The 25,508-nt window shown below is 42.2% G+C and overlaps 1 protein-coding gene across 2 annotated transcripts in view; it reads left to right on the top strand.

Moving 5' to 3' along the window:
- Window positions 1-25,508, top strand: part of plxdc2b (plexin domain containing 2b) — an 83,940-nt gene continuing 58,432 nt past the window's right edge. The window contains exon 1 of one of the 2 annotated variants that reach the window (XM_023420015.2): window positions 1-475. In XM_023420015.2, coding sequence (XP_023275783.1) covers window positions 382-475 — 94 coding nt within the window. In that variant the 5' untranslated portion in view covers window positions 1-381. The remainder of the gene's footprint in view (window positions 476-25,508) is intronic. The other variant, XM_023420016.2, reaches the window with a different exon arrangement.

Below are 25,508 nucleotides of genomic sequence, written 5' to 3'. Positions count from 1 at the left end.
CACACGCACACACACTGCACCTCCGTTCAGTGGGATGAGACCGGTGTGTGGGACTGGGATGAACCTTTAAGTGTTGAACTTGTGCTCTTTCTGTTATTCTTTTTTTGTTTGTTTGTTTTGTTTTGTTTATTTTGGAGGTGGAGACCTGTTAGGACGAGCGCGGTGACTCTCCAGGAGCGCGCAGAGTGGCGCACGCTGGAACAAAAACAGCTCAGTGCACCGAGTGCAGCGCAGGCAGGTTTCCGTTTTAAAAGCAGCAGGAGAGGCAGGAGAGTTACGAGAGTCCACGGGGGTAAGCTGTGTCTGTGCATGAGAAAGACGGGACCCCTCTGTTAAAACGACCGGGAAATCGAGAAGAGGAATCAGCGGCGGAACTTGGATATGGCGGGCGTGAAGACGGTCGACCTGCTCGTTGGAGTTGTTTTAGTTTTGCAGTGTGTGGGGAATGTCCGAGCCGAGATCCCAGCCAGTAACGGTAAGAACCTGCACCTTCACCACTAACCAGACCTGATCAGAGTGAGTTTAGCTCCTTTTTCCTTCTTAATGACTCAAGTCCCTGCAGAACAGGCGGGACACAGTGACACAGACAGGTGGAGTAGGTTTGCTTTTGCATGAGAATTACTTCTTTTTGTTTTATGCTCAAATTGCAGCTTTTGGAGCAGCAGAAATTTCTCTGTTTATCTGGTTTAAATGAATGCAGAGTTTTTGTGTGTGCAACAAACACAGTAGACACACACCCTCCAGGCTCTTTTACTTCCATTATTTTATTTTTAGGAATCATTAGACAAGGCTGTCATGACCCACTAACTTCCCCTGTTTCTGTCTGGATCAAAGACTTTGTTTCATTCTAATTATCATATTTTCACTACAGTTAAAAGGTTGAGTTAATTGCTGTGCTTTTTTCCATATTTGCTCATGCATTTCCCCCAGGCTGAGCTGATTAGTGCTGTACACTGTACAGTAAAAACAGTGTGGCATTCAGTTAAGAACATGAACATTTTAATCTGGCTCTTTTTGTGTCTTCTGGCATGTTTATGTACGAGATAGGTGCTTTCTCCTCTCTGTTTCCTATCTGTTATGACCTGCAACATCCTGTAACCTAGAAGTGTCATCTTGCTCTGCAACTTTTAAAAGGTTTGATATCAGAAACAACTGAATAGTGCAGGTGCTTTCTCTGTAGAAGTCCTGCAGAGGAAATGCTGAATAACCTGCATGCTCTGCCCCTCTTGATGTCCTTGATTATAAGACACAGTCCACACTGGAGGACGAGAACTCCAGTGTGAACAATATCCCTACTGTAAAGCCACAGCGTGTACACCTAAAGTCTCACCCTAATCTCAAATCCACACACACACACACACACACACACACACAGACACACACACACACACACACACACGCACAGAGCTCAACCTCAGACAGACAGTGGAATAAGTCAATGCCAACATTGGTTCTGTGCATACAGGCGAGCTCTTGTTTCCCAGAGCTTTTATTGCTGGCAGCGAATTTTCATCACGTATCAAATAGTGGTTAGAGAAATGTTCTTCTACTGACAGTGACTGTAAATTAATCCCGTATGTGTGTGTGTGAGTGTGAGTGTAGCCCACAGAGGAATGTATGGCTCAGTTTGGGAGAGAGAGAGAGAGAGAGATGTGCTATCGGCTGTGTGTGACCGTTCGCACTGAGGCACGTGCAAACACACACACATGCACTTTTTTTTTAGTTTCACACAGTCATACTCAGTCTAATTTATGAATTCAGTCAGTCTCATGGGGGCTGTGCTGCGCTCTGGCTCATTTAACATCAGTGCTTTAGCAGAATACAACAGCTTGTTCGCCTTTGCACAGCCTGGAATTTCGGTTTCAAGTGGAGAAAAAAAAGGAAGAATAAAACTTGTTTTAGAGGTTTTTACAGACTGAGGAAAACTCCAAAACAACAACATCTATAAACAAAAAGAGCATTTTCCTCTCAGAGTGCTTCATCGCTCCATCTCCCGAGTGAGCTGGACACGGTTAAACTCCACTCCACCAGTATGTAGGACAGTATTTTTAGACATCTGGGTGAGGTGCTTCCCTTGTCACAGACTGACCTCCACTCTTGTGTTGCTGCAAGCAGCCCCTCTCCTTTCTGAGATAGGGCTGTATCAATAGAGCACAGGTGGACTCCTCCAGTCTCCACAAGTCCACTGAGTTATAATGTACCATTCCTTACTAGAAAAGCTTTCAGACAAGTGTCTCAGCTCCAGTAGAGCCGGAGAGTTGAGGACTGGTTGAACCATTCATTTCTCTCCTTGCATTTATTAGTTTGATGAGCTGTGGAACACATCTGGGCGAAATTACACAACATCCTGTGAGCTCAGTGCATCGTTTTTCTTTCTTTTCTTTTTTTTTTTTTTTTTTTTAAAGCTTTCAGTCTGTGGCTCTGTGATGTTCACCCGGCAACACACTCAGCAGTGGCACACTCAAAAAAATTGTGGCTGATTTTGGGGTTAATTTGCACTCCGGTGCTTTTCTGTGAGCGAAAGAAGAGATGTTGCTCTGGCTTCTGGAGCATGTCTGCATGTGCAATGGGAGAATGAGAGGGAGAGCGTGAGAGCAGTAGCGTGAGAGAGAAAGTCCTGCCTCGTGTAACGATGTGGTCTTATTTAAAAGCCCGTGCTGTGGGCTGTTAATGTGCTAAGATTGTGGTTGTATGTGGAATTTCATTCGTTGTGGATGCTCGCAGCCCTGTTTCTCTGCTAGCTCAGGGAGGCTGACAGAGGGTTAACCCGCTCACAGGCAGCAGCGATATGGACGTCTCCTCATCCATCATACTGCCAGCTGCTGCCTCTGCAATCATACAAGCACACACTCGGAGTGTGAGGGTGAGCTGCAGAGAAACATGCAGATTGGATCTCAGAGAGTCTGACCTTCATGACTAGAGATGGGTTCTGAAAGCTGGTTTTGTTTCTGATCCGGTTCACCTGAAATTGCAAAGCTCAGTAGCCACCAAATCACTTACTGAATCTTAAATTTTAGTTTTTGCCTTTCTCTGACACTACAGGTGTCTGTAAAGAAAAAGAAAACTCTCAGCGATATTAGGTAGGTTTCCATTCGCCTGTTTCTATGCACATTTTCAATTTCGGTGTCAAAAAACCCTGAAAGGAAATTTGAAAAACACTTGAAATATCGCAAACAACTTTTTATTCTATGCTGAGGTGGTAAAGTCGGTTTATCAATAATAACGAAAAAACTTTGTGGAATAAGTCACGACGTACAGGAAGCATGTGACTTAGTGGTCAGTGAAGTTTCCTCTCCATTGTTGAGAGGAAAGCTAGTGGCAGGTGAAAACATCAGATCTGTGTGGAGCGATGAGACTGTCGCCTTGGTCAAATGAATAAGTTATCATGTTCTCTACATTGTTGTTGTTAGCTTCAGGTTTGACTTGCGCTCCCCTTAATTATATCATAACGTTGCGCCCTCTTCTTCTGCTGTGGTTTAATAGCAACTACCTGGAAAATTAGCACCACCACCATACAAACTACTTAAAACGATTCGATAAGCAGATTCCTGAATTCAGATTTGAAAAAAAAAAGAAGCTATGGGATCCCATCTCCTTTCATGACAAACGCTGCCATGCCGCTCTCCTCTCTTTGTCGTACTCAGTGGGACAATTCCTAACATAAACTGTCTGCAGAGAAGTTCCTTCAGCAGAATGGGAGGAGCGACTCAGTCTACTTAAGCGAGGAGATTGTAAGCCTTCTTGGAATCTCACCCCCCCTGTTCTCCCTTCTCTTTCTGACATTGCACATTTCAGAACGGAGAGAATGAGCCAGCCTCTTTATTGGCCGTCTGAATGACCCGCTGAAAGGAGCTACCATGAATGGATGACGGGGGTTGGGTGGTATGGGGAGGGGGTTGAGAGACAAGGTGGGGTGGCGGCGACTGGGGTTATTGTGCTGCCCCTGTATGCGGCGAGAGCGGGCCATGCCATACATCACAGAGGCAAGGGAGGCCGGGAGGCAGGGTCATCCCCCTGCACCAGCATGCAACAGCAGCACCGGGCTCCTGCATTAGTCACGGCTGGCCCCTGTCGCTCAGCTCCCGCCCCTTTTTACTCCGGGAAGAAGCTCGGTCTGACGGCTTGAGAGGGCTGGAGTTCAGTAGTCTCAGAGACAAAGAGCAAAGACGCCACTAGTTAATGAAAACTCAGTGCAGTTAAGCTCCTCTTTAGCTTCTCCTCATTGTCTTTCATGTGGTTCAAAAGATCCTTCACTTCCAATTGTTGCATTGCTCTGCCAGAGTTATCACATCCTCGGGGTCGCAGTAATCACTCCCTGGCATTTTCTACTCTGTGTGATTTGTTTAGTTTATTCAAAGCAGCAAAACTGTGGATCTTGTCCGTCAAGCAAGTTTGAAAAGGTCACGGGCAGGAGCAGGAGACTAATGATGGTTAAAGCGGCCTTGTTACAGATCTGGATGTCAGCGGTTTAATGAGACATGACAAGCATTTTCCATTCATGATAATCATCCCTTTTCTACAGATGATTACAAAGCTGCCAGTCGACCACAGCATCATCCACAGTCAGTTCCGTTATCTGCTCCTCGCTTTGACTCTGCCAAGGGATGCTGCCAGAGGAGAAGCTAGATCATCAGCTGGGGAGGGAAATGAGTGAAATGATTTTTATTTATGTGGGAGGAGTTGCCTTTTCTTTTGCCAGGAGGGGAGCGTATGAGAGGGTAATGAGCAGAGGGAAGAAGCTTATTGAAATTGACGATTCCCCGTCTGTGCTGACCGGCCACACAGTGCAAGAGAAGATAATTACAGTAGCATAATAACAAAATGTGACACTCTTCAGTGTAGTGAGTGATGACTAACAGCATAGATTATAAGAGAAAAAATGAATGGTAGGAATACTGAAGGATAATTTCTCCCTTAGCTGCTCTTATGCGGGTGTTAGCGCTGTAGATCATCAGCTAGTTATTTTACTGCTACAATCAATCAGATTAATTTGCCAGTTTGTCAAATATGCATGAAATAGAAACATAGTTGAATCAATTTTTATGTGCTTTTGTTGTGATTTTTATCCACACTGCCAGTGAGGGCACATGAAGAACAAGATAAGACAGTAATGTCAGGACACAGTGTGTGGCCCAAACTCATAGTTTGACTGAAAGCGAAACTGTGACAAAACCCGCCATAAGAAAATACGAAAGATCAGGAAGTCCTTTTTTAATCATAGTTCGTATACTGAAAAAGAAAAAAGGGTGATCGTATATCTGTCTGGTGAACTAAAGAATGCTTTTCCATAAAGCAACACAAGTAAGTGAAGCTACTGGAGGTGGGAAAAATGATGAAACTATGTCGGGATGCAATTTAAGATTATTTTCATTATTGATTAGACTCTTGATTATTTTTCTCGATTAATTGTTTGGTCTGTAAAACACCAGAAAAATGCTTCATTATCTTCAGATGTATGGTTTTGTTCTTTGAATGATCCAAACCCCAAAAATATTCTACTCACTATAGTGTAAATCAAAGAAAAGTAGTGAATTCTTACCATTTACAACCTGGAACCATCCAATGTTTGACATTTCTGCTTGAAATCTGAATAAAACGATTAAATCGATTAATTGGTTTTTCGAAATAGCTGCAGATTAATATCCTTTTGATCAACTAATCAATCGATCATTGCAGCTCTAAAACTGTGACTATGTTGGACTTTTTTTTGTATAATAATCATACTGTGTTCAGCATCTCTGAAGCTGTTTGATGTGACATACTGACACCAACATCTGATATTTAGCCTGTCTCCCTCCTTCTCTTTAGTTTCAGTTACTCCTATTGAACTAGATTGTAGCTGCATAGGAAATATCATTGTAAGTGGCTGTTATCCATATGGATTAAACCAATACTCCGCCAAAAACAATAGTATGCACAATGTGGAACTTTTCCTTGGTGCATTTTTCCTTTGAAGTTGTCTAATCGGCTCCATGTGAATACAAGTCACATGCAAACTTTTTCAAATATTTGTCTAGCCTTGCCCGAACGCTGAGGACCGCTGGACACATTAAACCAGCTCAGGCCTCACAGGAGTTCAATATTAGCACCTACTGTATAAGATGGATATGCACCAGTAAATTACTGTTGTGGTATTTGACAAAGTTCACAGTGCAGAATTTTATGGGTAAAATAGCATGAAATGGCTGAGGTGGAAGAGGTTGAAACCTTAAAACCTGTTAAAACACCACAAATAAGTAATGATGTGAAACACAGATGGAGTGATTTCATGCTTGATACACTGTGGACCTGCTGGAGAACCATTTAGTTCCTTTATTTGTGTGTAATGGGAGAGCAAGAAAAATTAAATTATTACTACTATTAAAAATTACTAGCAGGTGTTTAAAAAAAAGTATGTGATGAATTTGCCCTTTCAAATTATTTAAGAAAACTTGAAGTCATTTTGATTTTACCTCCATCTGGGTCATTTTTTCAACACACAAACCCCTGCAGGTGGCCGTACTGCAGCTGTGCATCAGAACACAAACCAGCCCTTCCAAATGTGAAAATTATGTATGGTTCCTGCTGCTTTTTCATGCAGCGCCTGCACCAAAATGATGAAACGAAGCCAAAGATTTGATGCGCTCGCTGAAGAAAGTTGAAAGAAGCGGCTCTCCAAAGGGCAGCAAAGTGTTACATGCTTCGCTATCATGAAGGAGAGGAGAGAGCGTGTTGTTTCGGGCTGTCCAGGCATGCTGAAAGAAGATAAGGTGCCCGCCCAGCAGAGGAGCCCGTCACCCCACCCTGCAGCGGGCTTCATATCCTGAGCCCAGCAGGAACAGCGGCTTGGCTTTGTCCCACAAAAGCAAGTGTCACTCATGGGGTTTATGGCATGCTGCTAGATGCCTTTGCCTATATGTGCAACTGTGTGTGAAAGTTTTCTCTCTCACACTCTGTATCAGAGTCTGCCTCTCTCTGTCAGTTTCAATAACTGCAGTTATTTTCACTATTGTTTTCTTGCTTTTACTCTTAATATTTTTGAATGTAGACAGCTGCGAGTGAAGTAGCTGAAGACGGGATCAGTATGTTGCTGTTAGAAATTTAGCAGTGAAGGCTTAGTCAAATTGTTGGTCTTGTTTACTGATGGAAACACTTCTGACGTTTGTCTTCATTTGATAAGAGAAAAACTTGCAAATCGAGTCATGAAAAAGTATAATCTTGTTGGTGCTTGTTAACCGCATTTCTCCACATGTTGAAGTGGTGTGTATGATGCTATAGTGAGAGTGACACTAAGAGTTTGACGTATAGTGTCTTTTTTAGTCTTTCCGAAACCAAAAACACAATACCAAAAGTGTGAGGGCGTGATTAAACAGTGTGTTTGTCTGCTCTGACATAAGCTACAAATGTTAGTATGCTAACTATCTACAATAGTAACTGAGCATTACTTAAAAGGCCATGGGCATTTCATACCACATTATTTTGTTACAATATAGTTGAGTTACAGGTTATGTAAAAAAAAAATCATAAGACCATACCTGTAATATGATTTCTTTTAAAATGAAGACTACACAGCAATAGGTTAAAAGAAGCATGCTCCTTTATTTAAGAATCATCACTTGGTGAGGATGCTAACTTTTAGCCTGGGACCTGTTAGCTTTAGCATCAGTAAGTCAGCCGTCACACGATTTCACATGCAGCTATCAAATGCATTTAGAAGACCCTCCCTTTTAAATGAGTCAGCTGGAAACATCACAAAGAAATGTAGATGGCAGGAGCCAACGTTAGCTTAATTAGCTAGCTAGCTATAGCCAGTAAAATCTGACCGTGATTTCAGCTGACAGAATCGACAGTCACCACCTAGAAAAGTCTGCTTTTGAGCACTTATGTCTGAATTCAAGGACTCATTGTTTCAGTAAATTCCAAGAATGTTAGGTAAATCTGCCAAGCAACATTATTCAATTGTGAGAGTTTCATCGATACATACCTCTAGTTGCTGTGCTTGTGTGACTCTTTTACCGGTGGTTTTTGAGGTGTACCATGTCAGTAAAATGCAAAACACCTTCATTTATTTGAGCGAGAGAGATTACATTTAACCTGACCCTTAACCTCTGTTTATGATGTGAATAGCATCACCACTCCCAAAGCCATCAACTACAGTTTTATTACATGCAGTTGCTCCCTTCTCTAAGTTAAACATACCAGATGTAAGAGGTACCTTTTGCCATGATTGTGCCATGATGTCTGCTAGTGCTGTGAGGATGTTCAAACGGTGTTTTGAACCGTGCCAAGTGAACCCTTGCAGACACTGATGTGTTTTCCTTGCTGTAGGTCCAACAGTGCTGCCTTTGTTACTCTGCCCGGAAAGTGTCTCCGCGTCCCCTGTCCAGAAGTTTCTCTTTCCCCACCAAACTCATCCTGACAAAGAACAAGTATGCCCCACGGCAACGGCTTTTCACAGTGCAACACAGACTGCAAGACTTTGATGGGCCAGAGCATTTTGGGGTGAAAATGAAAAGGTTTACAACCACGATTGTATTTCTGCATGAGAAGGCAGTGAATAGATTGTGTCTTTGATGACTGCTTCAGAGTGGTTTGCCACCTTACATCTACAATACAGTAATGTTGACAGTAAATCTTTAAGATGTGAAAGCTGATTACTGCTCTTGTCACATGCCTTTCTGGTGAACATGTCATTTGTTTTATGCAATTACTTGATGTCTTGAAGCACTTAATGTCGTAGAAAGTCAAATCAGCTGTGCAGCCTCCAGGAGTTAAATTTGGTCATCTGTCACAGTGTGTGTTGGAAAGAAAATGGTCAACATTGTTCTGCGACTTGTTTTGGCTAATTCACCCCTCAAATGAGTCATGAAGCTTCATTACAGTTCTTGTAATACATCTGTAAGGCTTTCTGGTGGCTCTGCTTGGCTTTGTTGTTCATCACTTGAACCTTCAGGAATCAGGACTGCCAGGAATGGGAGGATAAAGGACTCTTCCCAGAAGCCAACAGAGGTTTCTGGAGGCCAGGGTGATTTTTGTTTGGAGCATGCAGCTTTGGACAAGCTTGTTCCAGTGTCTCCCAGCTGTCCACCTCCTAACTCGGTGCTGAGCTCATCCTGAAGCTGTAAACAGGAGGCCAGTTGGCAGCACATTCATAATGGGAGTTGCACTTGTAGCACATTTTCATCTCAGTCCTGTTTACCACTTCTTTTCCTTCTTCTGACTTGATCAAACATGCTTGATTTAACAAATGTGAGCCAGACCCCAAAAAAAAAAAAAAAAAATCAACAAGTGATTCTGGTACATGAAGTTTAGTTTGTGCCAGGTGTTCAGGTTTGTGTCTCTATGCCAATCCTTAGTAGCTGAAAGTCGCTCCCAGAGCTCAGCACAGAGCCAGGAACAAAGGCTTGCTTTGAGTCTTTGTGGTGATGAATTGCAAGGTGTAACAGCAGCCTTTGTATGAGTGTACTGTATGTGAGTCAGAGAAAGTGGAGAGACTGGTAGCAGTTCCCATGCTCTGCCCAGGTAACAAGACACTCCAAAGTCTTAATCCAGTGGTATGTCCTGCACTGACTGTCGGATTTAATTTTGTTTTCTTGTAGGGTCTGGCTAGAACAAGCATCCTGATATCAAGGGAGGTCTGGGTGTGGTGAAGTGTCCACATTATCATCCAGAGGGCAACAGCATATCAGTTTAACGGGCGCAGTAGATCAAATTCTGTGATATGGCTTTGTTAGCAGTAAATTGGCTGGTCTGTGAGTCTTGGCCTGATTACTTAATGTGGCATCTCTATTAGATACAGTTGTTTTTTATGTACATAACCTGGTATAAGCAGCAATATCTGTTTGTGTTTGGAATGTTTCGCATTTCTCTTTCCTTTCCTGTCCCCTTTTTTTTTTTGACAAACAAGATAAAGCTATCACCGTCTGAACAACCACTTTCTCCCCCTTGCCCATGGAGGGTGGCTCTCAATAATTTCCTTCCTTTAGGCTGATGGGTCTTTTGTCTCGTGTTCAAACATGCAGTGTTTGCTAACATAGTGTCACTGAGAATGAATACTCCTAGGACCTGGGCCCATCCCGCTGAAGTACTTAGTCACCTCTCTAGGACTATTGAGCTGTGCTGTATTACACTTTATATCCAGCAGCAAAGTGGTGTATTAAAATGGTAAATTACATTCATTTTCATCAGCCAATGATGTCCTGCCCAAAGAAAGTGATTAATGGTGTTTGTTGTGAGGGAATTCTTAGTGTTTGTGACCATTAAAAAGCTCTTATTTCAGGTGGTGAGAGGAGCTCTAACTGCATCGTAAAGTGGTAATTGACTCCCATTTAAAGGCCTTTGTTTCCAGTGCCCCAGAATGCACTAATAAGATGGCAAGTAAATTAGTGCGAGGAGTTTAATTATGAATATGTTATTCATACCAATGCACAAAGGTAATAAATGTGCTTGTCCCTAAAACAGGTGGTGGGGTGGGAGTGAACGATAGGTGAACAATGTAAAACAATTGCAATGCAATTGGTATGGGCAACAGACACTACGGGGTCTGTTACTGATAGACGGAAGGTTATAAAAGTACGGTGGCCCAGAGGTGCAAAACACAACAACATTTAAGAAAACTCAACATTACAAAAAACATCATGCCATATCAGAAAACAACAAAACCAACAACACAATGGAAAGCAACATTTTAGAAAACACAACAAAACGGATGTTTTTAGTTTTGATGTTGCATTTTCTAAAATGTGTTTGTGATTTTGTTCCGTTTTCTGTAATGTGTTGTCTGAAATGTTTTTGTGGTTTTTATTTTGTTGTTGTGTTTTAGTGTTGTGTTGTTGTGTTTTGCACCTCAGGGCCACCATGTAAAGGCAAGGAAGGAAAATAGTTGTGCTCCTTCCTCCTGCTCTCTCTCTCAGTCTCTGTCTCTCTCTCTCTCTGTCTCTCTCTCTCTCTCTCCCTCTCTCTCTCTCTCTCTCTCACACTTCCTCTGTCAACCCAGTCGATGGGCCGCCCACCCCGAGCCCGGTTCTTCTCGAGGTTTCTGCCTCTTAAATGGTTCAAAGTTTTTCCTTGTCGCTGTCGCCAAGTGCTTGCTCATGGTGGGAACTGTTGGGTCTATGTAATTAATATTATAAAGAGTACAGTTCAGACCTGCTGTATATGAAAAGTGCCCTTAGATAACTTCTGCTGTGATTTGGTGCTATATAAATAAAAATTGACTTGACTTGACGGGACCATCCAGCCTCATTTTGCTGTTATTGTTCAACCCAGATGCTGCGTGTTGAGGGGTTTATCATTGCACTGGAATCCCACAGCAACCAAAAGCTGATATGTGTCTCGGCTAGAGGAGGTCCAGCTATTGATTAAATGTCTGGCTGGCGCCCCATTCACCCGAAGGCCTCTGGTATCACCGATGCTGGAGGTGGTTGAGGTGCCAACGCACTGTGCATCATCGCAACTGAGACCCGCTTTGCTGCCAACCCAACTTCATCCAAACACATTTATTTAAGTCATAAATAAAGAGTTGTGGGGATGTAATTTGACTTCTGTGATGCAATAAATTTTGCCCCCTGTTTTGTTTTTGGCCTGATAAAATGAAAGATCTGCTTCCCAGCACATGCTGAATGGGGGTCAAATATGAAATGCCTTCTCTCCAGAGAGCTGCCAAACTAGTGATATATTCCCTGAAACTCCCATCTATCGACAAGGAGCCAAAATCGAAAATGAGAGGTGGTGATATGAATATAAATTAGTTATTTGATGTCCTTTTCTTCCCATGAGCCTGCCCCAAATGGCTGGCAGACATGCTGCTTTTCTTTTGAAGGCACCTACTCGTTTTTCAGTTCTTCAATAATCTTTCATTTCCCTGCTGCTACAAAGCCGAGTGGGCTTGTGTTTGTGACATAACATGATTTTTAACATGTCATTCAATGTCACACTGCCTTTTTCTACTAATAGGAGCTTATTCCATGCGAAATGATATTAAATATCCTTTTGACAGTTGTTCTGGTCTGAGCAGAGCTGATGTATTTAGAGATGCTCCATCGTTTTTGATGCTTATAGGGATTACACGCACTGTGTGCATGCCAGACTGCCAAGCTAAATAGGAAATGATTTTGAAAAAGTGTCATTTAAGCTGACGTTTCCTCAACTGAATAAAAACCATGGAAAATCATCTACAAAGAATAAAAATATGATGGAGGGAATGAGTCAAAAGTCGTAAAAATCCAGCATTGTCCTGAAGAATGTTTATGTGTTTACTGTAAAAAGCTGCTTTGGGGCTCTTTTGTCTTAGCGGATGTTGAACCACATGCTGTGAATTTGTGAGTTTGTCCTCAGTGGTTCAGAGGATGAGCTCAGATCATAGGAAAGAATCATCAGATCTTACGCTGAGGGAAATACTGTGTTTTATTGTTCGAATATCATCTCTGCAAGCAATTAGGACTGAACGGATGAACTGGAGGGTTTATTAAAAGGTCAGGCCCAGTACTTGCTCTGTCTGGATGTTTGTGCATGTCTCTGCGTGCACATGCGAGCTTTTGAATGTGCATGCATGTGTGTGTTTGTGTGTGTGTGTGTGTGTGTGTGTATTTGTGAATGTGCGAGTCCTGCCTCTGTTTCAGATTATCGAGCCTCCAATTCACAGCGAGCCATCAGTTGCTGTCGGAAATTGATTGTGTGTTATGTGTAAAGAGATGGAACCGCCAGGTTATTTTGGGATCATTCTTTGCAGGATCTCATGGATTCAAGGATAAAGATGAAGGTCAGGAGATACAAAGTCAAAATGAAACTTAGTGTAGATCCTCATTCTTTGTTTTGACTTATTTACTTTTTTTTTTACATTTCCAAAAAGAAATTTAAGTTTTATTTGCTTTTCTGTATCTGCAGGTCCTCATACACTTGTGTTCTCAGTGAGATTTTGGTTCCGACTGACAATACAGGTTCTGTAATTCGATTTCTGCAATATCTGTGTAGTTGAGCACGGAAAATAGTTTGTAATATCACTTCAATTCCAATTGTCAAATCTGAGGATTGATGTTACCCGTTGCGTAGTCCCATCAGTGATTTGAGTACTTTGACTTCGTGTTTGGTTTCGAATCAGCAGGTGAAATACAGAGTGCTGTGGTTGCAGGACTACCTGTTGCCGTGAGTTCTGACAGTCTGGTCAATTGTCGTATACATTTCTGGCTTGTAGCTGGAGTTTTTTTGTTCTGACATTTTAGAGCAATGGTCAGACTAAGATCCAGTATATGAGTGTCAGATTTTTGCCACCTAGATACATTTAGGATCCTCTGCTGCTGATTTCCCAGCTTCCTGTTATCGTTCCTGTGTCATGTGTGATTAGCCAGCGAGCTCTAATGATTGGTTGCCTGCTCCCTGTGCTGCTACGTGGCGGTCCAGACTGACCCTGAGCAACCGACTGGGGATATGTTTTTAATAAGCTGGAGGTCACAGTAATCTGCAGCTGAGAACAGAAGCCGGTCTGCCTCTCTTCTCACATCTCACAGCTCTTCCTGGAGCACACTGTGGTGGAGAGAAAGAAAATCCTTTATGCCATTTATTGTGTTCTTTCCTGCCTTTGCTTCTGCCAGTCTATCTCTCACATTTTCTGTCTCTCATGTACACTCCCACCCAGTTTCATATTCTCATTTCTCTTCCTGCCCCAGTTTCTTTTATAAGTGTGAGCTGAGCAGAAGATGAACAGTCTTTAGCTGTGTTATCCATTAGATGAGTTTAGTTGTGTAGCCTGCCCTTCACCCGCTGCCAGCACAAGCTAATGAAGACTCTGGAAATCAATACCACACTGATAACATTGAGTGTGAACCTGAAGAAAAAGGATATGAAATCAATATCATACTAAAGTCACACCAAGACACCAATGTCACAGCCATGCAAAGTAGCATTCTTATGACACACAAGACTGAAGTATCAACCTCCTTTTGCTCATCATATAGAGTTCTGCAATATCCTGTGTTTTACTGTTGAACATCTCTTTCCAAACATGGGTGTTAATATTCTTCCGTAACACCCTCCACTTTTCTGGGAATACTTTCCACAAGATTTTGGAACCCGTTTAGGGTAGAGTAAAGCATTAATATCCCAGAGGAACAATTTGGCTTACAGACAGTAATCAATAATAATAAATACAGGAAAGTACAGCTCTGAATAAAGTACACAGTTTAACTGTCGGTTTTCATCATAATGATTTAGAGAAAAAAGAGAAATCCAGAGACAAAGGGAACACTCTTTTGCTTTAAGGCAGTAAAATATCAATTTACATTTTGTTTAAAAATCCAGTAGCTGGACGGACGGATCACTTATCTATAAGTCCCACTTCTAAGGAGCTAAAACCTCAATCCTGATGGAAGAAAATTGAATTCACTGTGTAAAAGGTGTTGATAGTCCAGTAAGCTTTCTGTGTGGCTCTGATTTGATGCAATTGACAAAGATCAATTATATCAAATTTCAATCTTTGAAGGGATTTGACCCCATTCAGCAGTTGGTCGTCCGCGGATATCGGATGACAAGTAGGAAAAAATCGTTATCACAAAACAACTGGATACATCCGTGGGTGTGTGATGCTTCAGGTACCAGTGAGTCATAAAATACAATCCAAGACGTCCAGTTCATGTGTTTATCAGGTTTATCAGATGCTAGAGCTCTGCACAGAGGTTTAGAATAATCTGAGACAGGATTTTACAGCTCAAAATATTTATTTTTGCCCTCTGCAGCGCTTTGACAGATGACTTCATATTATGTTGCTGTCCAGTAAAAGCTGAGCCAGGGTCAACTTGTGTGCTGGGCGCTGTCTGACACTGACCTCATTGAAAAACAGGAGAGGGCTTTGTTTCTTCACACCAGGCTGACGTGAGTTTGAACGTGGCTTAAGGCCTGGTTCAATCAGATGCCACACAGTTGGAAGCGCCAATGTCAGTATCAACAAACCAGGATTTAACAGCCCCAGAAAAAGGTTGTCCACATTCTTTTGGCCAGATAGTGTAGCTCAGGGCTTTACAGGATAATGTCCGACGTGCATGTTTCGAGAGTTAAAAAGGAAAACTCTCTGTAAATATAGATGTGCCAGAGAGTGGAAAAGCACAGTGAGAGGCAGTCAGTATGATAGCATATCCCTCATCTCGACCCCTGACCTTTCTCTCGCAGCGAGGAAGGACCTCAATCCGACTCCCTGACTTGACAGCCCGCTGGCTAAATTCATCTCTGTCTGGGCGCGAGGGAGGCAAACACATTAACACTGTGGTGTCGGCCTGTGGCCAAATAAAGCACTTACCAACAGACCTTGGACAAATACGTCTATGAGTAGGCAAATATAAATAAAGGCATGGAGACACTGGGAAAGGTTTTTAATCAATGAGCAAATAAATGATTGAATGAGCACATGGTTATAGTTCAGACAAGTGGACATTTACACTGTAGTAAAGCTTCAGCAAAAACGTTCAGTCAATGCTGGAAAACTAGACCCACAGGAGACTAATTGATTTAAAAGATGATTTGTAAGAAAGCTTTTTCACATGAACCATTTATATTAATATGTCCTGTGTAATTACATCGTCTGAAAAGCTAATGGGACAGCTTAAAAGCTTGGAATTATTTTGAGCATCTTATCAAAATACTGACAAACAGAGCAAAGGAGCAACATTTCTTCTGCTTGCGCTTTTCTGTGCAGGGTCAGTGTCGAAAAGAAATGCTCCAAACCAGCAGCATCTTTTCAGTCGTTACTGGCTGCATTTGATCAGCTTATTGTTTGGCAGTTTCGGCAAGATGTTGTCTATTTTTAATGCGTCCGCCCCGGCAACAGCTGTGGCTGCAGGTTTACGGGTTGTCCATCCGTCCGTCCATCCTGTTCTCATGAACGCCCAGACGGAATTTCTTCAAATTTGGCACAAACATTCATTTGGACTCAAGGATGAACTGATCGGATTTTGGTTGTCAAAAATCACTGTGACCTCACAAAAAAATTTGGACTTTGATTTTGAACTCATGAAGTCATACGCTAATCATGACAACTTTTAATCCAGATGTCTAATAGGATAAAATGATGACGTGATGTTTTTTGCAAAAACACTTTTTTGGCCATCATCAGTGCCATAACTCAGGAACAGAGGGGGTGATTGTGACCACATTTCCTTCAACTTGACTTGTTGGCGGAGGCATACAGCCACGAGGTGGTAATTCTAGTTTCATCTTGGCATTTGCAGGGAACAAATTCAGAGATAAATCTTTGTTTACAACAAAATGCCACTGCTTTTGGGGGCTTTTAAAGTTGTTAAGGTCAGTGGAGTCTCACAAGGTTTGTCATTTTCCAGAGAAAAACTGTTTTCTCTCTCGCTCTCTCTCTCTCTCTCTCTCTCTCTCTCTCTCTTTCTCTCTTTATGTTTGGAAACTTGAGTATAAATCTGCTGCACAGTGAGCTCATGAGAACACTTAACACATCAAATTTTTATGTCTGCTTTATCAGAAGAGATAAATATGACAATATGATAAGTAAATACATTCCCCTTTGCCCACTGCATCATTAAATATAACTGTGAGGTCACCCGTAGATGTCTGAAAGCCCAAATGAAATCCATTGTTTCTGTTCTGCTATAGTATCTAGTCTTAGTACTTCAACTTAAACTGGTGCAGCTCTTGTTCTTCAATACCACCGTCAGTTTGTGAGCACAGCACAGGTTTGTTTACTTAGTGTCTTTGTGGCTGTTCTGCCTCAGCTGTCAATCAAACAAATAACACCAGCCTGCTGAGGCTTGGAGCTTAAAGAAGCAAGAACCAAATACATGTTTTGGGATTTGAAAAATGAAACATACTAACAATAAATTTGATTTGATTTTTGAATTCACAAAAGGGTGAACCTGTAATAACAGATGAAACAATATCATCACCTTTCAAGTCAAGGTTTTAGCAACCATTTGTCAGCCATTCAATTTGGAGGGTTAGCTCCGATTTGGTCTCCACTGACTCCTGAAGGAAATATCTGGGTTTAGCTGCTAAATGTTTCACTATGTTCACCAGCTAGTGACTAACTTTGTTTGGTCCTTTTTTTTTTTTGGTGGAAGCAGCATCTCACCGTGTCTGAAACCTGTGATGGGAGAGTAAACCATAAATATACGGGCAGTAAAACCATGACAATGGGCTCAGAGATGAACAGATTGTTTCTCCAATCTGCATCTTTTTTAAGAAAATCAATGTATAACACATTAAGATAGTCATATTGATTGATTGTACTTAAGTCATCTATCTGGAAAAACTTTTCTTCCTCTGTGGATGTCACTCTTTTGATATTTTCTTCTTCAAGTTATTTAAGTTCTTTTGTCAAATTCTAAATGTAAATTGATTTGATTGGATTTAAAAGCATTTAGATTTGATCAACAAATTCAATTACATGCTGCTGAACCCCAACTTTAGTGAACATATGCTACTGTTCTGTAGAGATACGCTTTTCCTCTGTGTTTTTAGCATCGAAAACACAAGATTAAGAAGCAAGACTGAGATATTAAAATAGGCACTGAAATGTAAATCATTCTTCCCTTTTGTTGATATCAACGTTAACATGGAAGTGGAAGCTTTACATGCTTTGGTGTTGTGTGTGCACGCTGCAGCCCCTCAGGTTGTATCTCAGTGGAACATACATGCTGGCAGGTAAATCACTTCCTCTGCTCTGGGTGACACAGGGATTTTGGTGCATTACCCCAGGGCTAGTTTGTGTCCTGTGGCAGATTTGCAGTGACAGGCCCCTGCCTAGACATGACAGGCAACACATCCGGCTTGATATGAAGCTACAATCACGTTGACAGGAAGGTAATGAAAGGGCCCGTCTCCCTGACACCTCAGCTGTCCCACTCAGTGCCGGTGCTGAAGTGGATTGCGGTGTGATTGACGATGATAATTTGACCCTGTCTGTCAGGGCGTCTCTCTTTATGGAGTGGCATCACTACGAGGACCTGATTGTCTCAGTGGTCACAGGTCATCTGCTCGAATTGTGGATGTACTTAATCTGTCAAGGAGTGTATGTTTATGATCGTCTGGTTCTTCAATTAGCGGTTTTCTCATAATTTCAGGGAAATTCATTAGCTGCGAGATAATGTGACTTTCTGGAATTCGTCAGATGTTGTAATATATCACTTTAATAGCGTATTTTTAATGGCATATTTTGCACTTTAAGCTGTTTCAGTTCCCATTTCTGCTTAGTGAAAGTCCTGGGATTCAGGAGTGATGGATGGAAGAGACAGATGGGAATACCATGTGGGATTGCACATCTGTCTGGAAGAAGGGAAAAAAACAAAGCAGGTTTAGCCTTGTAAAGAGGACAATGAACAGAGGAGGACATGGAAAGAGGTTGGAGAGGGAATGCGAGGGCAAGCTGTGAAGGAACTACACCAACATCTGAGCTCAAGGACCACGGGGTCCAACAGTTGGGAGTGACATCAGCTTCCTTTCAGCCACCATGTAGATTCACAACCTACATGCAGCTGCAAGGGTTGATTTTGTGAGGCATGAACGCACAGATGCAGCGCAGCGACTTCTGTTTAATGATGTAATTTCTAAAAGGTCTTCTGAAGGGTACACATAGACTCTAAATGTTGCATTACAGGAATTATAGAGTGCAAGTTGTTTTCTGAAAGGCCAGAGTTCAATATTGGTATCATAAACTTGCTACTGCTTCTCACGTGTTGGCAGTATTCCCTCTCCTCCATGACTTTGATGCTGTTTTGCCTTTTTCTTCCTTATCCCTCACTTCTGCAGCGAGCTTCCATTCTTTCACAGAAACACTTGACAGACAGATTCATATGGTTGTAGGCAAACAGAGCCCACGTCCCTTAGCCTCCATTGTTGTCATGAAAAGCTGAGGCTTTAAAAAAAAAAAAAAGAGAGAAAAAAAAGAAAAAAAAAGTTGAATTTTGTGCAGATGTCTTGTTTTCTTCCAGCTTTATTTTTCCACTACTGCCCCTTTTCTCTGCTGCAGATGTGAAGGCTTTTGTTAGTCACATTCCGGCCTTTCCTGAGCTCTGGATAGTTTCAGCTGTCTTGGCCAGGAATGTGTTCATTTATTTTTTATTGAATAGCATAGAGAGTGTAGGTGTTTCATTATAAATAAAGTGCCCTCAAACAGGTTTTTGAAAGGGTGGCATCATGCCTGCATCAAGATTCTAGGAATAGAGAAGATCTGGGTGAAAGCCAGCAAGACACCAGATTCGCTTCCAGCTCTAAAAATGCTGGTCTGCCCTTTGAGGTGGGAAGATGAAATGATTTCCCTCCAGGATCTCTCAGGAGTTTTGTGGCCCAAAATGAAAATTCGGGACAATTTTTATGATTAAATTTTGTAAACACATTCATGGTCCCCAGAGGATGAATCCTAATTACTTTGTCGATGCTCTGACTTTTTCACTGCCGTCACCATGAAACTAATATCTGTCTTTTTTTTTTAAGTGAGATGTGGCACATTTCCATGTTATTTCCCCACTAGGACGATCTGTAATAACTACCCATTAGCATCAGCTATTTAGTGCTAAAGTACTGAAAGCATGTATGCATGGTTTTTGTGTATTTAATAAGATGCATGCATGAGTGAAATGATCTCTGTGCATTTCCAATATGCACAGTTGTTTCAGAAATCCTTGTGTGCTTATACAGCTATGCACCAGTTCATGACACTGGGTGCGTATCGGCTTTGATTAATTATAATTGGCGAGACATAACTGATACCCAGTTTGCTTCACTGTCAGCTGTCACACAGAGGAGAGGAGACAAAGAGCTGATATTTTGAATGTATTTTAGTGCGAGGACGAGCTTGTTAGTCAAGGTCATTCTCTCCACTTCACTGACTGTCACCAACGTGTTTCTGCAAGTTTGTGTCTGGGCGGTGACCCAGTTCCCCCGACTGACAGGGTCATAAACACCGCGCAGTAGACTGATTAAAGGGAACAAAAGCCCAACACACGACAGTACAGTCTTTATAGACTGTGTAAAAGAGCCAGGGGCGTCATTATGCAGTTTTACACAGTGTTTGTCATGTGCGGCTGTGGGGCAGGTCTATACAAAACCTACCTGGCCTTGTCTGCACTTCGACTGGCCTCCAGAGAAAAGGTTGTATAAACGCACTCATCCAAGACAAATCACCAAATCTAGCTTCTTCGTGGCGACATTCCCGCTGTTCGTTTGTTGGATTTTCTTTGCCTCTGAGTTTGATGAAACCTGGTGTAACAGAAAAACTGCATTCACTGAACCCTGACTTTATTGTTGGGAATTTTACTCCCAAGGAACTGAAACACCTCAACTCTGAAAATGCTTTTTCTTTGCATCTTTGAATTTACATCGATATTTTTCATATTTAAATCATAAAATTATATTTCACTGAAGTTTGGAGGCCTGTCAGAAAATGATGGGGAATCAATTAGACAAAGGGATATAATCTCACTATCTGCCAAACATTACGGCTACAGCTGGACCGGGACCAAGGAGAAGTCTTGTTGATCTATTGTCTCCCTGCCAGCCAGTAATGGTATGCTGATGCTGTAATTATTTTCCTTGTCAAACAACAAAATTTGTTTTCTGTTCCCAAGGACAGAATTATACTTGAGACTTTTCAGAAACAGATGAAAGAAGATTGCTGCTCAAATGGCCGCCATTACCTCACACTAATCACTGGCTCTTGACAAATTTGGGCTGCTCACTTTTCTCCAATTATTTAAGAAAAGATGAATTGCCACATCAGAAGTCCACCTGTCTCCGGTACAGTGCTGCATAGGGCTGTGTTTTCTGCCTGTAAAGCCCCCGGCAATCTGTCTCCTGTGGTACAATCCTCAGAGAAAGGTGGTGTGAAGTCAGAGGATAGTGTCTGCAGCAGCTCCATGTACAGCAGCACTGAGTAACACAGTGACTAAGCTCAGTGTTCAACCCCCCTCAGGGCCTTTCTCTCCTCTGTACGGTGGCTCTGAAAGCTCCACCTCCTGCTGTTTCCCTCCTTCATCATAACCCAGCATTGGCACATTGATCTGTGGCCGTTTTTAAAAAACAAAAGAAACCAAAAAAAAAACCCACCTTTTTCTACGGCGTCTCGTTGTTGGTACCTGCTTTTCACCACTGTCTTGTCACATCATCAGCAAAAAAACTTCATACAGAATTTGACTATGGTTTCTCACCTGCTCCTGAGCCGAGCCATATGCATTTCATGGGGGCTGAAGGTTTTTAGGTTATCGCCGCAGGGAGATTTTCATGATTTATTCATGTGTCGCCACTTCTTGGTGTTTGTCTGTAAGCATTTGCCCCTGAATATGTCCCCTGTACGACAGCTATACCTTCTGAGAAGACATGAGGGCTGATACCTTTCCTTCCCTTTGCTTCTTCTGGCAGTTTGGAGAAGCAAGACCAAGGCTCTCTTGGTGCTGTGGGCCCCCTAAGTTTGATAAATGTAGCCCAGAGAAGCAGAACATGGGGCCCAGTGCTGATGGCAGGGTGCCCAGAAGCATGGCATGAGGAGAGAGGGGGGGGGGGATTGAGGCATACTGTCACACTTGAAAGTCCTAAAACAGGGACATTTTCAAAGCCAGAGTGGGTTTTATGGGTTTACTGCAACTTTTCTGCCATGCTGTCTACTGCGGAACTTGAAGTCTATATTTCAGTAAAGTTTTGACACACTTTAAAGTCTTCATGGCAGATGCATAGGACCAAAAACCTCTTAAGTTTTTTGTAAATATTATTCAAACAATATGTACCGTGTTAAACAGTGAGATTTAGAGGTGCTGTGTACCTTTGGACAGAGGCTAGCTGTTTCCAGTCCATTTGCTAAGCTAAGCTAATCACCCGCAGGATGTAACTTTATATTTTTTGCACAGGTGCAGGTATGTGACTGAGACTCTCTCGCTGACTCCGAGCCAAAACAAAGGCAAAACAAAGGCAGTGTTCACAGTTCTCCTCCTGGGAAAATCACCAGGGTTTGTAAGTGTGGGTTGAGACTGGCAAGGTACATCCATCTCTCTACCCAAATAACAACACAGCCACTCCTTCTCCTGCCCTCCTCATCATCACCTCCAGAGGAACAAACTAACCCTCATCAAAACCGACTTCCTTTGGAGAAAAAAAAAAAAAAGCAGCAAGGGACAAACAAGAGGAGGGTGGGAAGATGCTTCAGAACAAGTGTATCCCATTTGCATTCATACCCAGTGTCTCACAGGCTGTTTGTCAGAGGCCACTGAACTGTCTGTTTCTGTTAAAGACTCAGTGCAGCCACGCTTAGCCGTACAAGACAAATGGTGCCATCAGTCCTGAAGTGCACGATTACTCTCATGTCCTCTGCAGGGTTCAGAAATATGTTTGAATTAGATCAATAGCGATATTTGTGGCTCAAACCAGATACAGAGGCAGAAACATGTTAGCTGGTTTAACACTGAGGGGCTTTTACCACAAATACAGTGCACGCAGCAGTCTGACAAGACCGTGTCAACATGCTGCTGAGGTGATTGACACAAGCAGCTCTCCAGTAAGTTTATGAGCCTGAGGGAGAAGAGGCAAGCACCAGCATGTAATCTCACCTCACCCTGAAGGCTGGTGGTCACACCAGAAGTGGCACAATGTGTCTGCATGTCAAAACAGGCCAATGTTGGAGGCTTGTATCATTTTGTTTAGACCTTCACTGTGAGCAACAGAGGCAGAGAAACTGTTCACACTCTGAGTTGTTATTTGGAGTCGCAGGACACAGTGACAATGACGTCATCTGCCATTTCAGGAAAAGAAGAAAAGATTTCAAAAAACAAAAACAATTCTACATTAATTCTAATAAAAATCGTTCACCTAATTTAATCGCTTTACGCAGTGTGTTTGCACCTTGTTTTAATGATGTAAACAAACGTCACATTGTAGAAAAAAAAGCTAATTAGGACAACGTGGCTAGCAGAGGAGGTAATATGTGAACACTTCTGTACTAAAATGAAATAGTGGGAGATTTTTTTCATTTGTTTGTTTATCCCACAAATGTGTACTGTAGCTAGCAACTAATGGCTAAAATGAGTCTCGGGCTCTTCGTTCCCTCACAGGTCGGCACCGTAAAGACGGTTGGATGTTTGTCAACGCCGTGAACCTGCGTGTCAAAGTTCTCCAAACTTGAACTTGACGCAAACATTTCCATGGGTTTATTTCGTCCCCAGTAGCAGTTCTGCTTATCACAGGGATTCCATTGAACTAAACAGACTTAACCAGAATCTCCTAGTTAACTTCCAAAAGTCGTCACACCAATGCTCCCTATTAGCCTGTTCTCACTGCACTGACCCAAACACTCATGTTAACAACCTGCTCTACAGCTCCAGACCCCACAGCTGCACCACACAGCTGTCCAGGGATTGTAACTGGAAGCGATAAACCAAAATAACCTGCTCTCTCTTCCACCATTTTATTTCAACTCTAGTGACCTTACTCATAAACTCTTCTCTCGCATCACAGCACGATCCGTCTGCCTCTGTTCCTGACTCCATTTCTGTCTTTGCCATTAGGCAAATTCCTAAAATTCTGCTGAATATAATGAGATAGTTAGCCATCTTATCTCTGAGGCAGACAAAAGAAATGTTTATTAGATTGTTCAATTTCTGCTGAACATTTTGGTGCAGTCACCAGTGTCAGTTTTGGTGCCAGTGCAATTATCGAGGAGAATGCGAGAGTAAAATAAATGAGAAATCAGTTGAATTGTGTTTTTAATCAGTCTAATTAACCTTGCATACTTTGACAAGTGAAGAAACCTTTGTACTTTTCACTTCTCTTGTCAGAAGCAAAGACAAAGCAGAGCTCCTCAGCTAAATCTGCGTAATTAAAAACTTTCACAGGGGCTAAAGAGGAAATCTTGTTATTCAACTGACAATGCAAATATTTGCCAGTGTTCATTTCTGATTGAATGGAAATTTGAGAGCTTAATGAGATACACTTTTCTACATGCACAATCCCCTCCATAATGAGATTTTTTGGAGGGAATCAGCCATCTGTTGTGTGACGTGCTGCGCTGTAGGTCTCATTTTCTACACAGCAAAACTCCAGACGAGGAGGGGAGGTTGTGTTGTAAACAATATTTAATATTGATTTCCTGTGAGTGGCTGAAGTCTCTACCGCTGAACGGGAAAAGGTTGAAGCAATTACAGACTCTGTGTGACTGGGATGTGGCTAACAGTTTGTCATCAGATATATGAAATGTTCTGGCCTGGGTTTGGCAGCTGTAGTCCTGGGGAATGGTCCTCTCTCTCTCTCTCTCTCTCTCTCTTTGTCGCTCTCGTTCTGCTCTGCATGTACAGCAGAAGAAGAGAGTCTGAAAATATATATAAATATATGTACGTGCTTCTGTTGGATGCTGTAGATCGTTGGTATATTCAGTCTTTCTGTTGTTGGCTTGTGGGTGTGGGTGCCTGGAGGCTGTAAGTGGGCTGGTATGTTGATTTGCCAAGTTTTTAAGGTTTGTTGTTTGTTTTTCCACAGATTTTTGCAGAGCATTAAAAAAATCTGGTTTATATGTTTACATCTGCTCATTAGGAAATTATCCAAATCTTGCAGAAAAACATGTGTAATGCATGTTTTTATTTACGAGGTTCTGCATTACTTACATGTGAAGTATTTATGGCTTGAGCAAATTAGCTCGATTGTAAGGAATTTTCATAAGTGGATATAAGGGCTGCCCTTAAACTGTGCAGTCTGACAACCACAGTGCGTGTTGTTGGTCGAAATTGTCATGATGGATTAGACTCTGTACCGAAGAGGGAGGGTGCATCACTGACTAAATGTGGAAAGATTAATATCAGCAATTAAAAAGTATTTTAAAATAGAATGTGGTATAACTACAATTTCTTGTTACTGATATATCTGATAAACTTAAATCTGCTGATATTATCAACCTGGCCAATATACCTCTTATAAAAAACAGAAAAATGAATCATATGATTGTCCTTGGCCCTCTCGCACTCCTCAGACAGCTGGACTCTCTTTTTGTAACTGTGGGAAATTGCAGGTCCATTGGGCTAAGAGTTGGACTTGTCTGTGTGTGTTTACACAGTGCTCAACTTAGAGAACATTGGAGTGTGGAGAGGTTTGGCTGGGAGGAGGGGTGAGATGCTGATGGATTAGCAGGAAGGACGAGGACAGGCCCAAGGGCCCCGTCTGGCCTCGGCTGGAGCCCTCAGCCCTGAAAGAAAGTGCAAAAAACGCAGTTAATACACCCACACCGGCTCTCGGTCAATCAATCCGCACCTGCAGGACTAGTGACACACACACACACACACACACACACACACACACACATACACGTAAACACTGCAAATCTCTCACACTGCAGACACATGCATATACATCTACACGCACACTTAGAACAAACCTGTCCACACTGCAGGGAATCAATCTTCTGTTAAAGTGGTGCGGTGTGGCACAGGCGTGCTATTCCTCACACATACACAGTGTTTGTCTCTGAGCACCTTTCAGATCGATTGCTTTCAGAGTGACAGAAATGGAGAGGTCTTCAATTAGCCTAAAGCTCCCATGATGATCAGTATGTT

Source organism: Seriola lalandi, unplaced genomic scaffold (genome assembly GCF_002814215.2).
Source record: "Seriola lalandi dorsalis isolate HSWRI2012SDOR001 ecotype SW California unplaced genomic scaffold, Sedor1 jcf7180002054616, whole genome shotgun sequence".
Lineage (NCBI taxonomy): Eukaryota > Metazoa > Chordata > Actinopteri > Carangiformes > Carangidae > Seriola > Seriola lalandi.
Note: the sequence above shows the minus strand (reverse complement) of the source record. Positions and strands in the feature narration are given on the sequence as shown.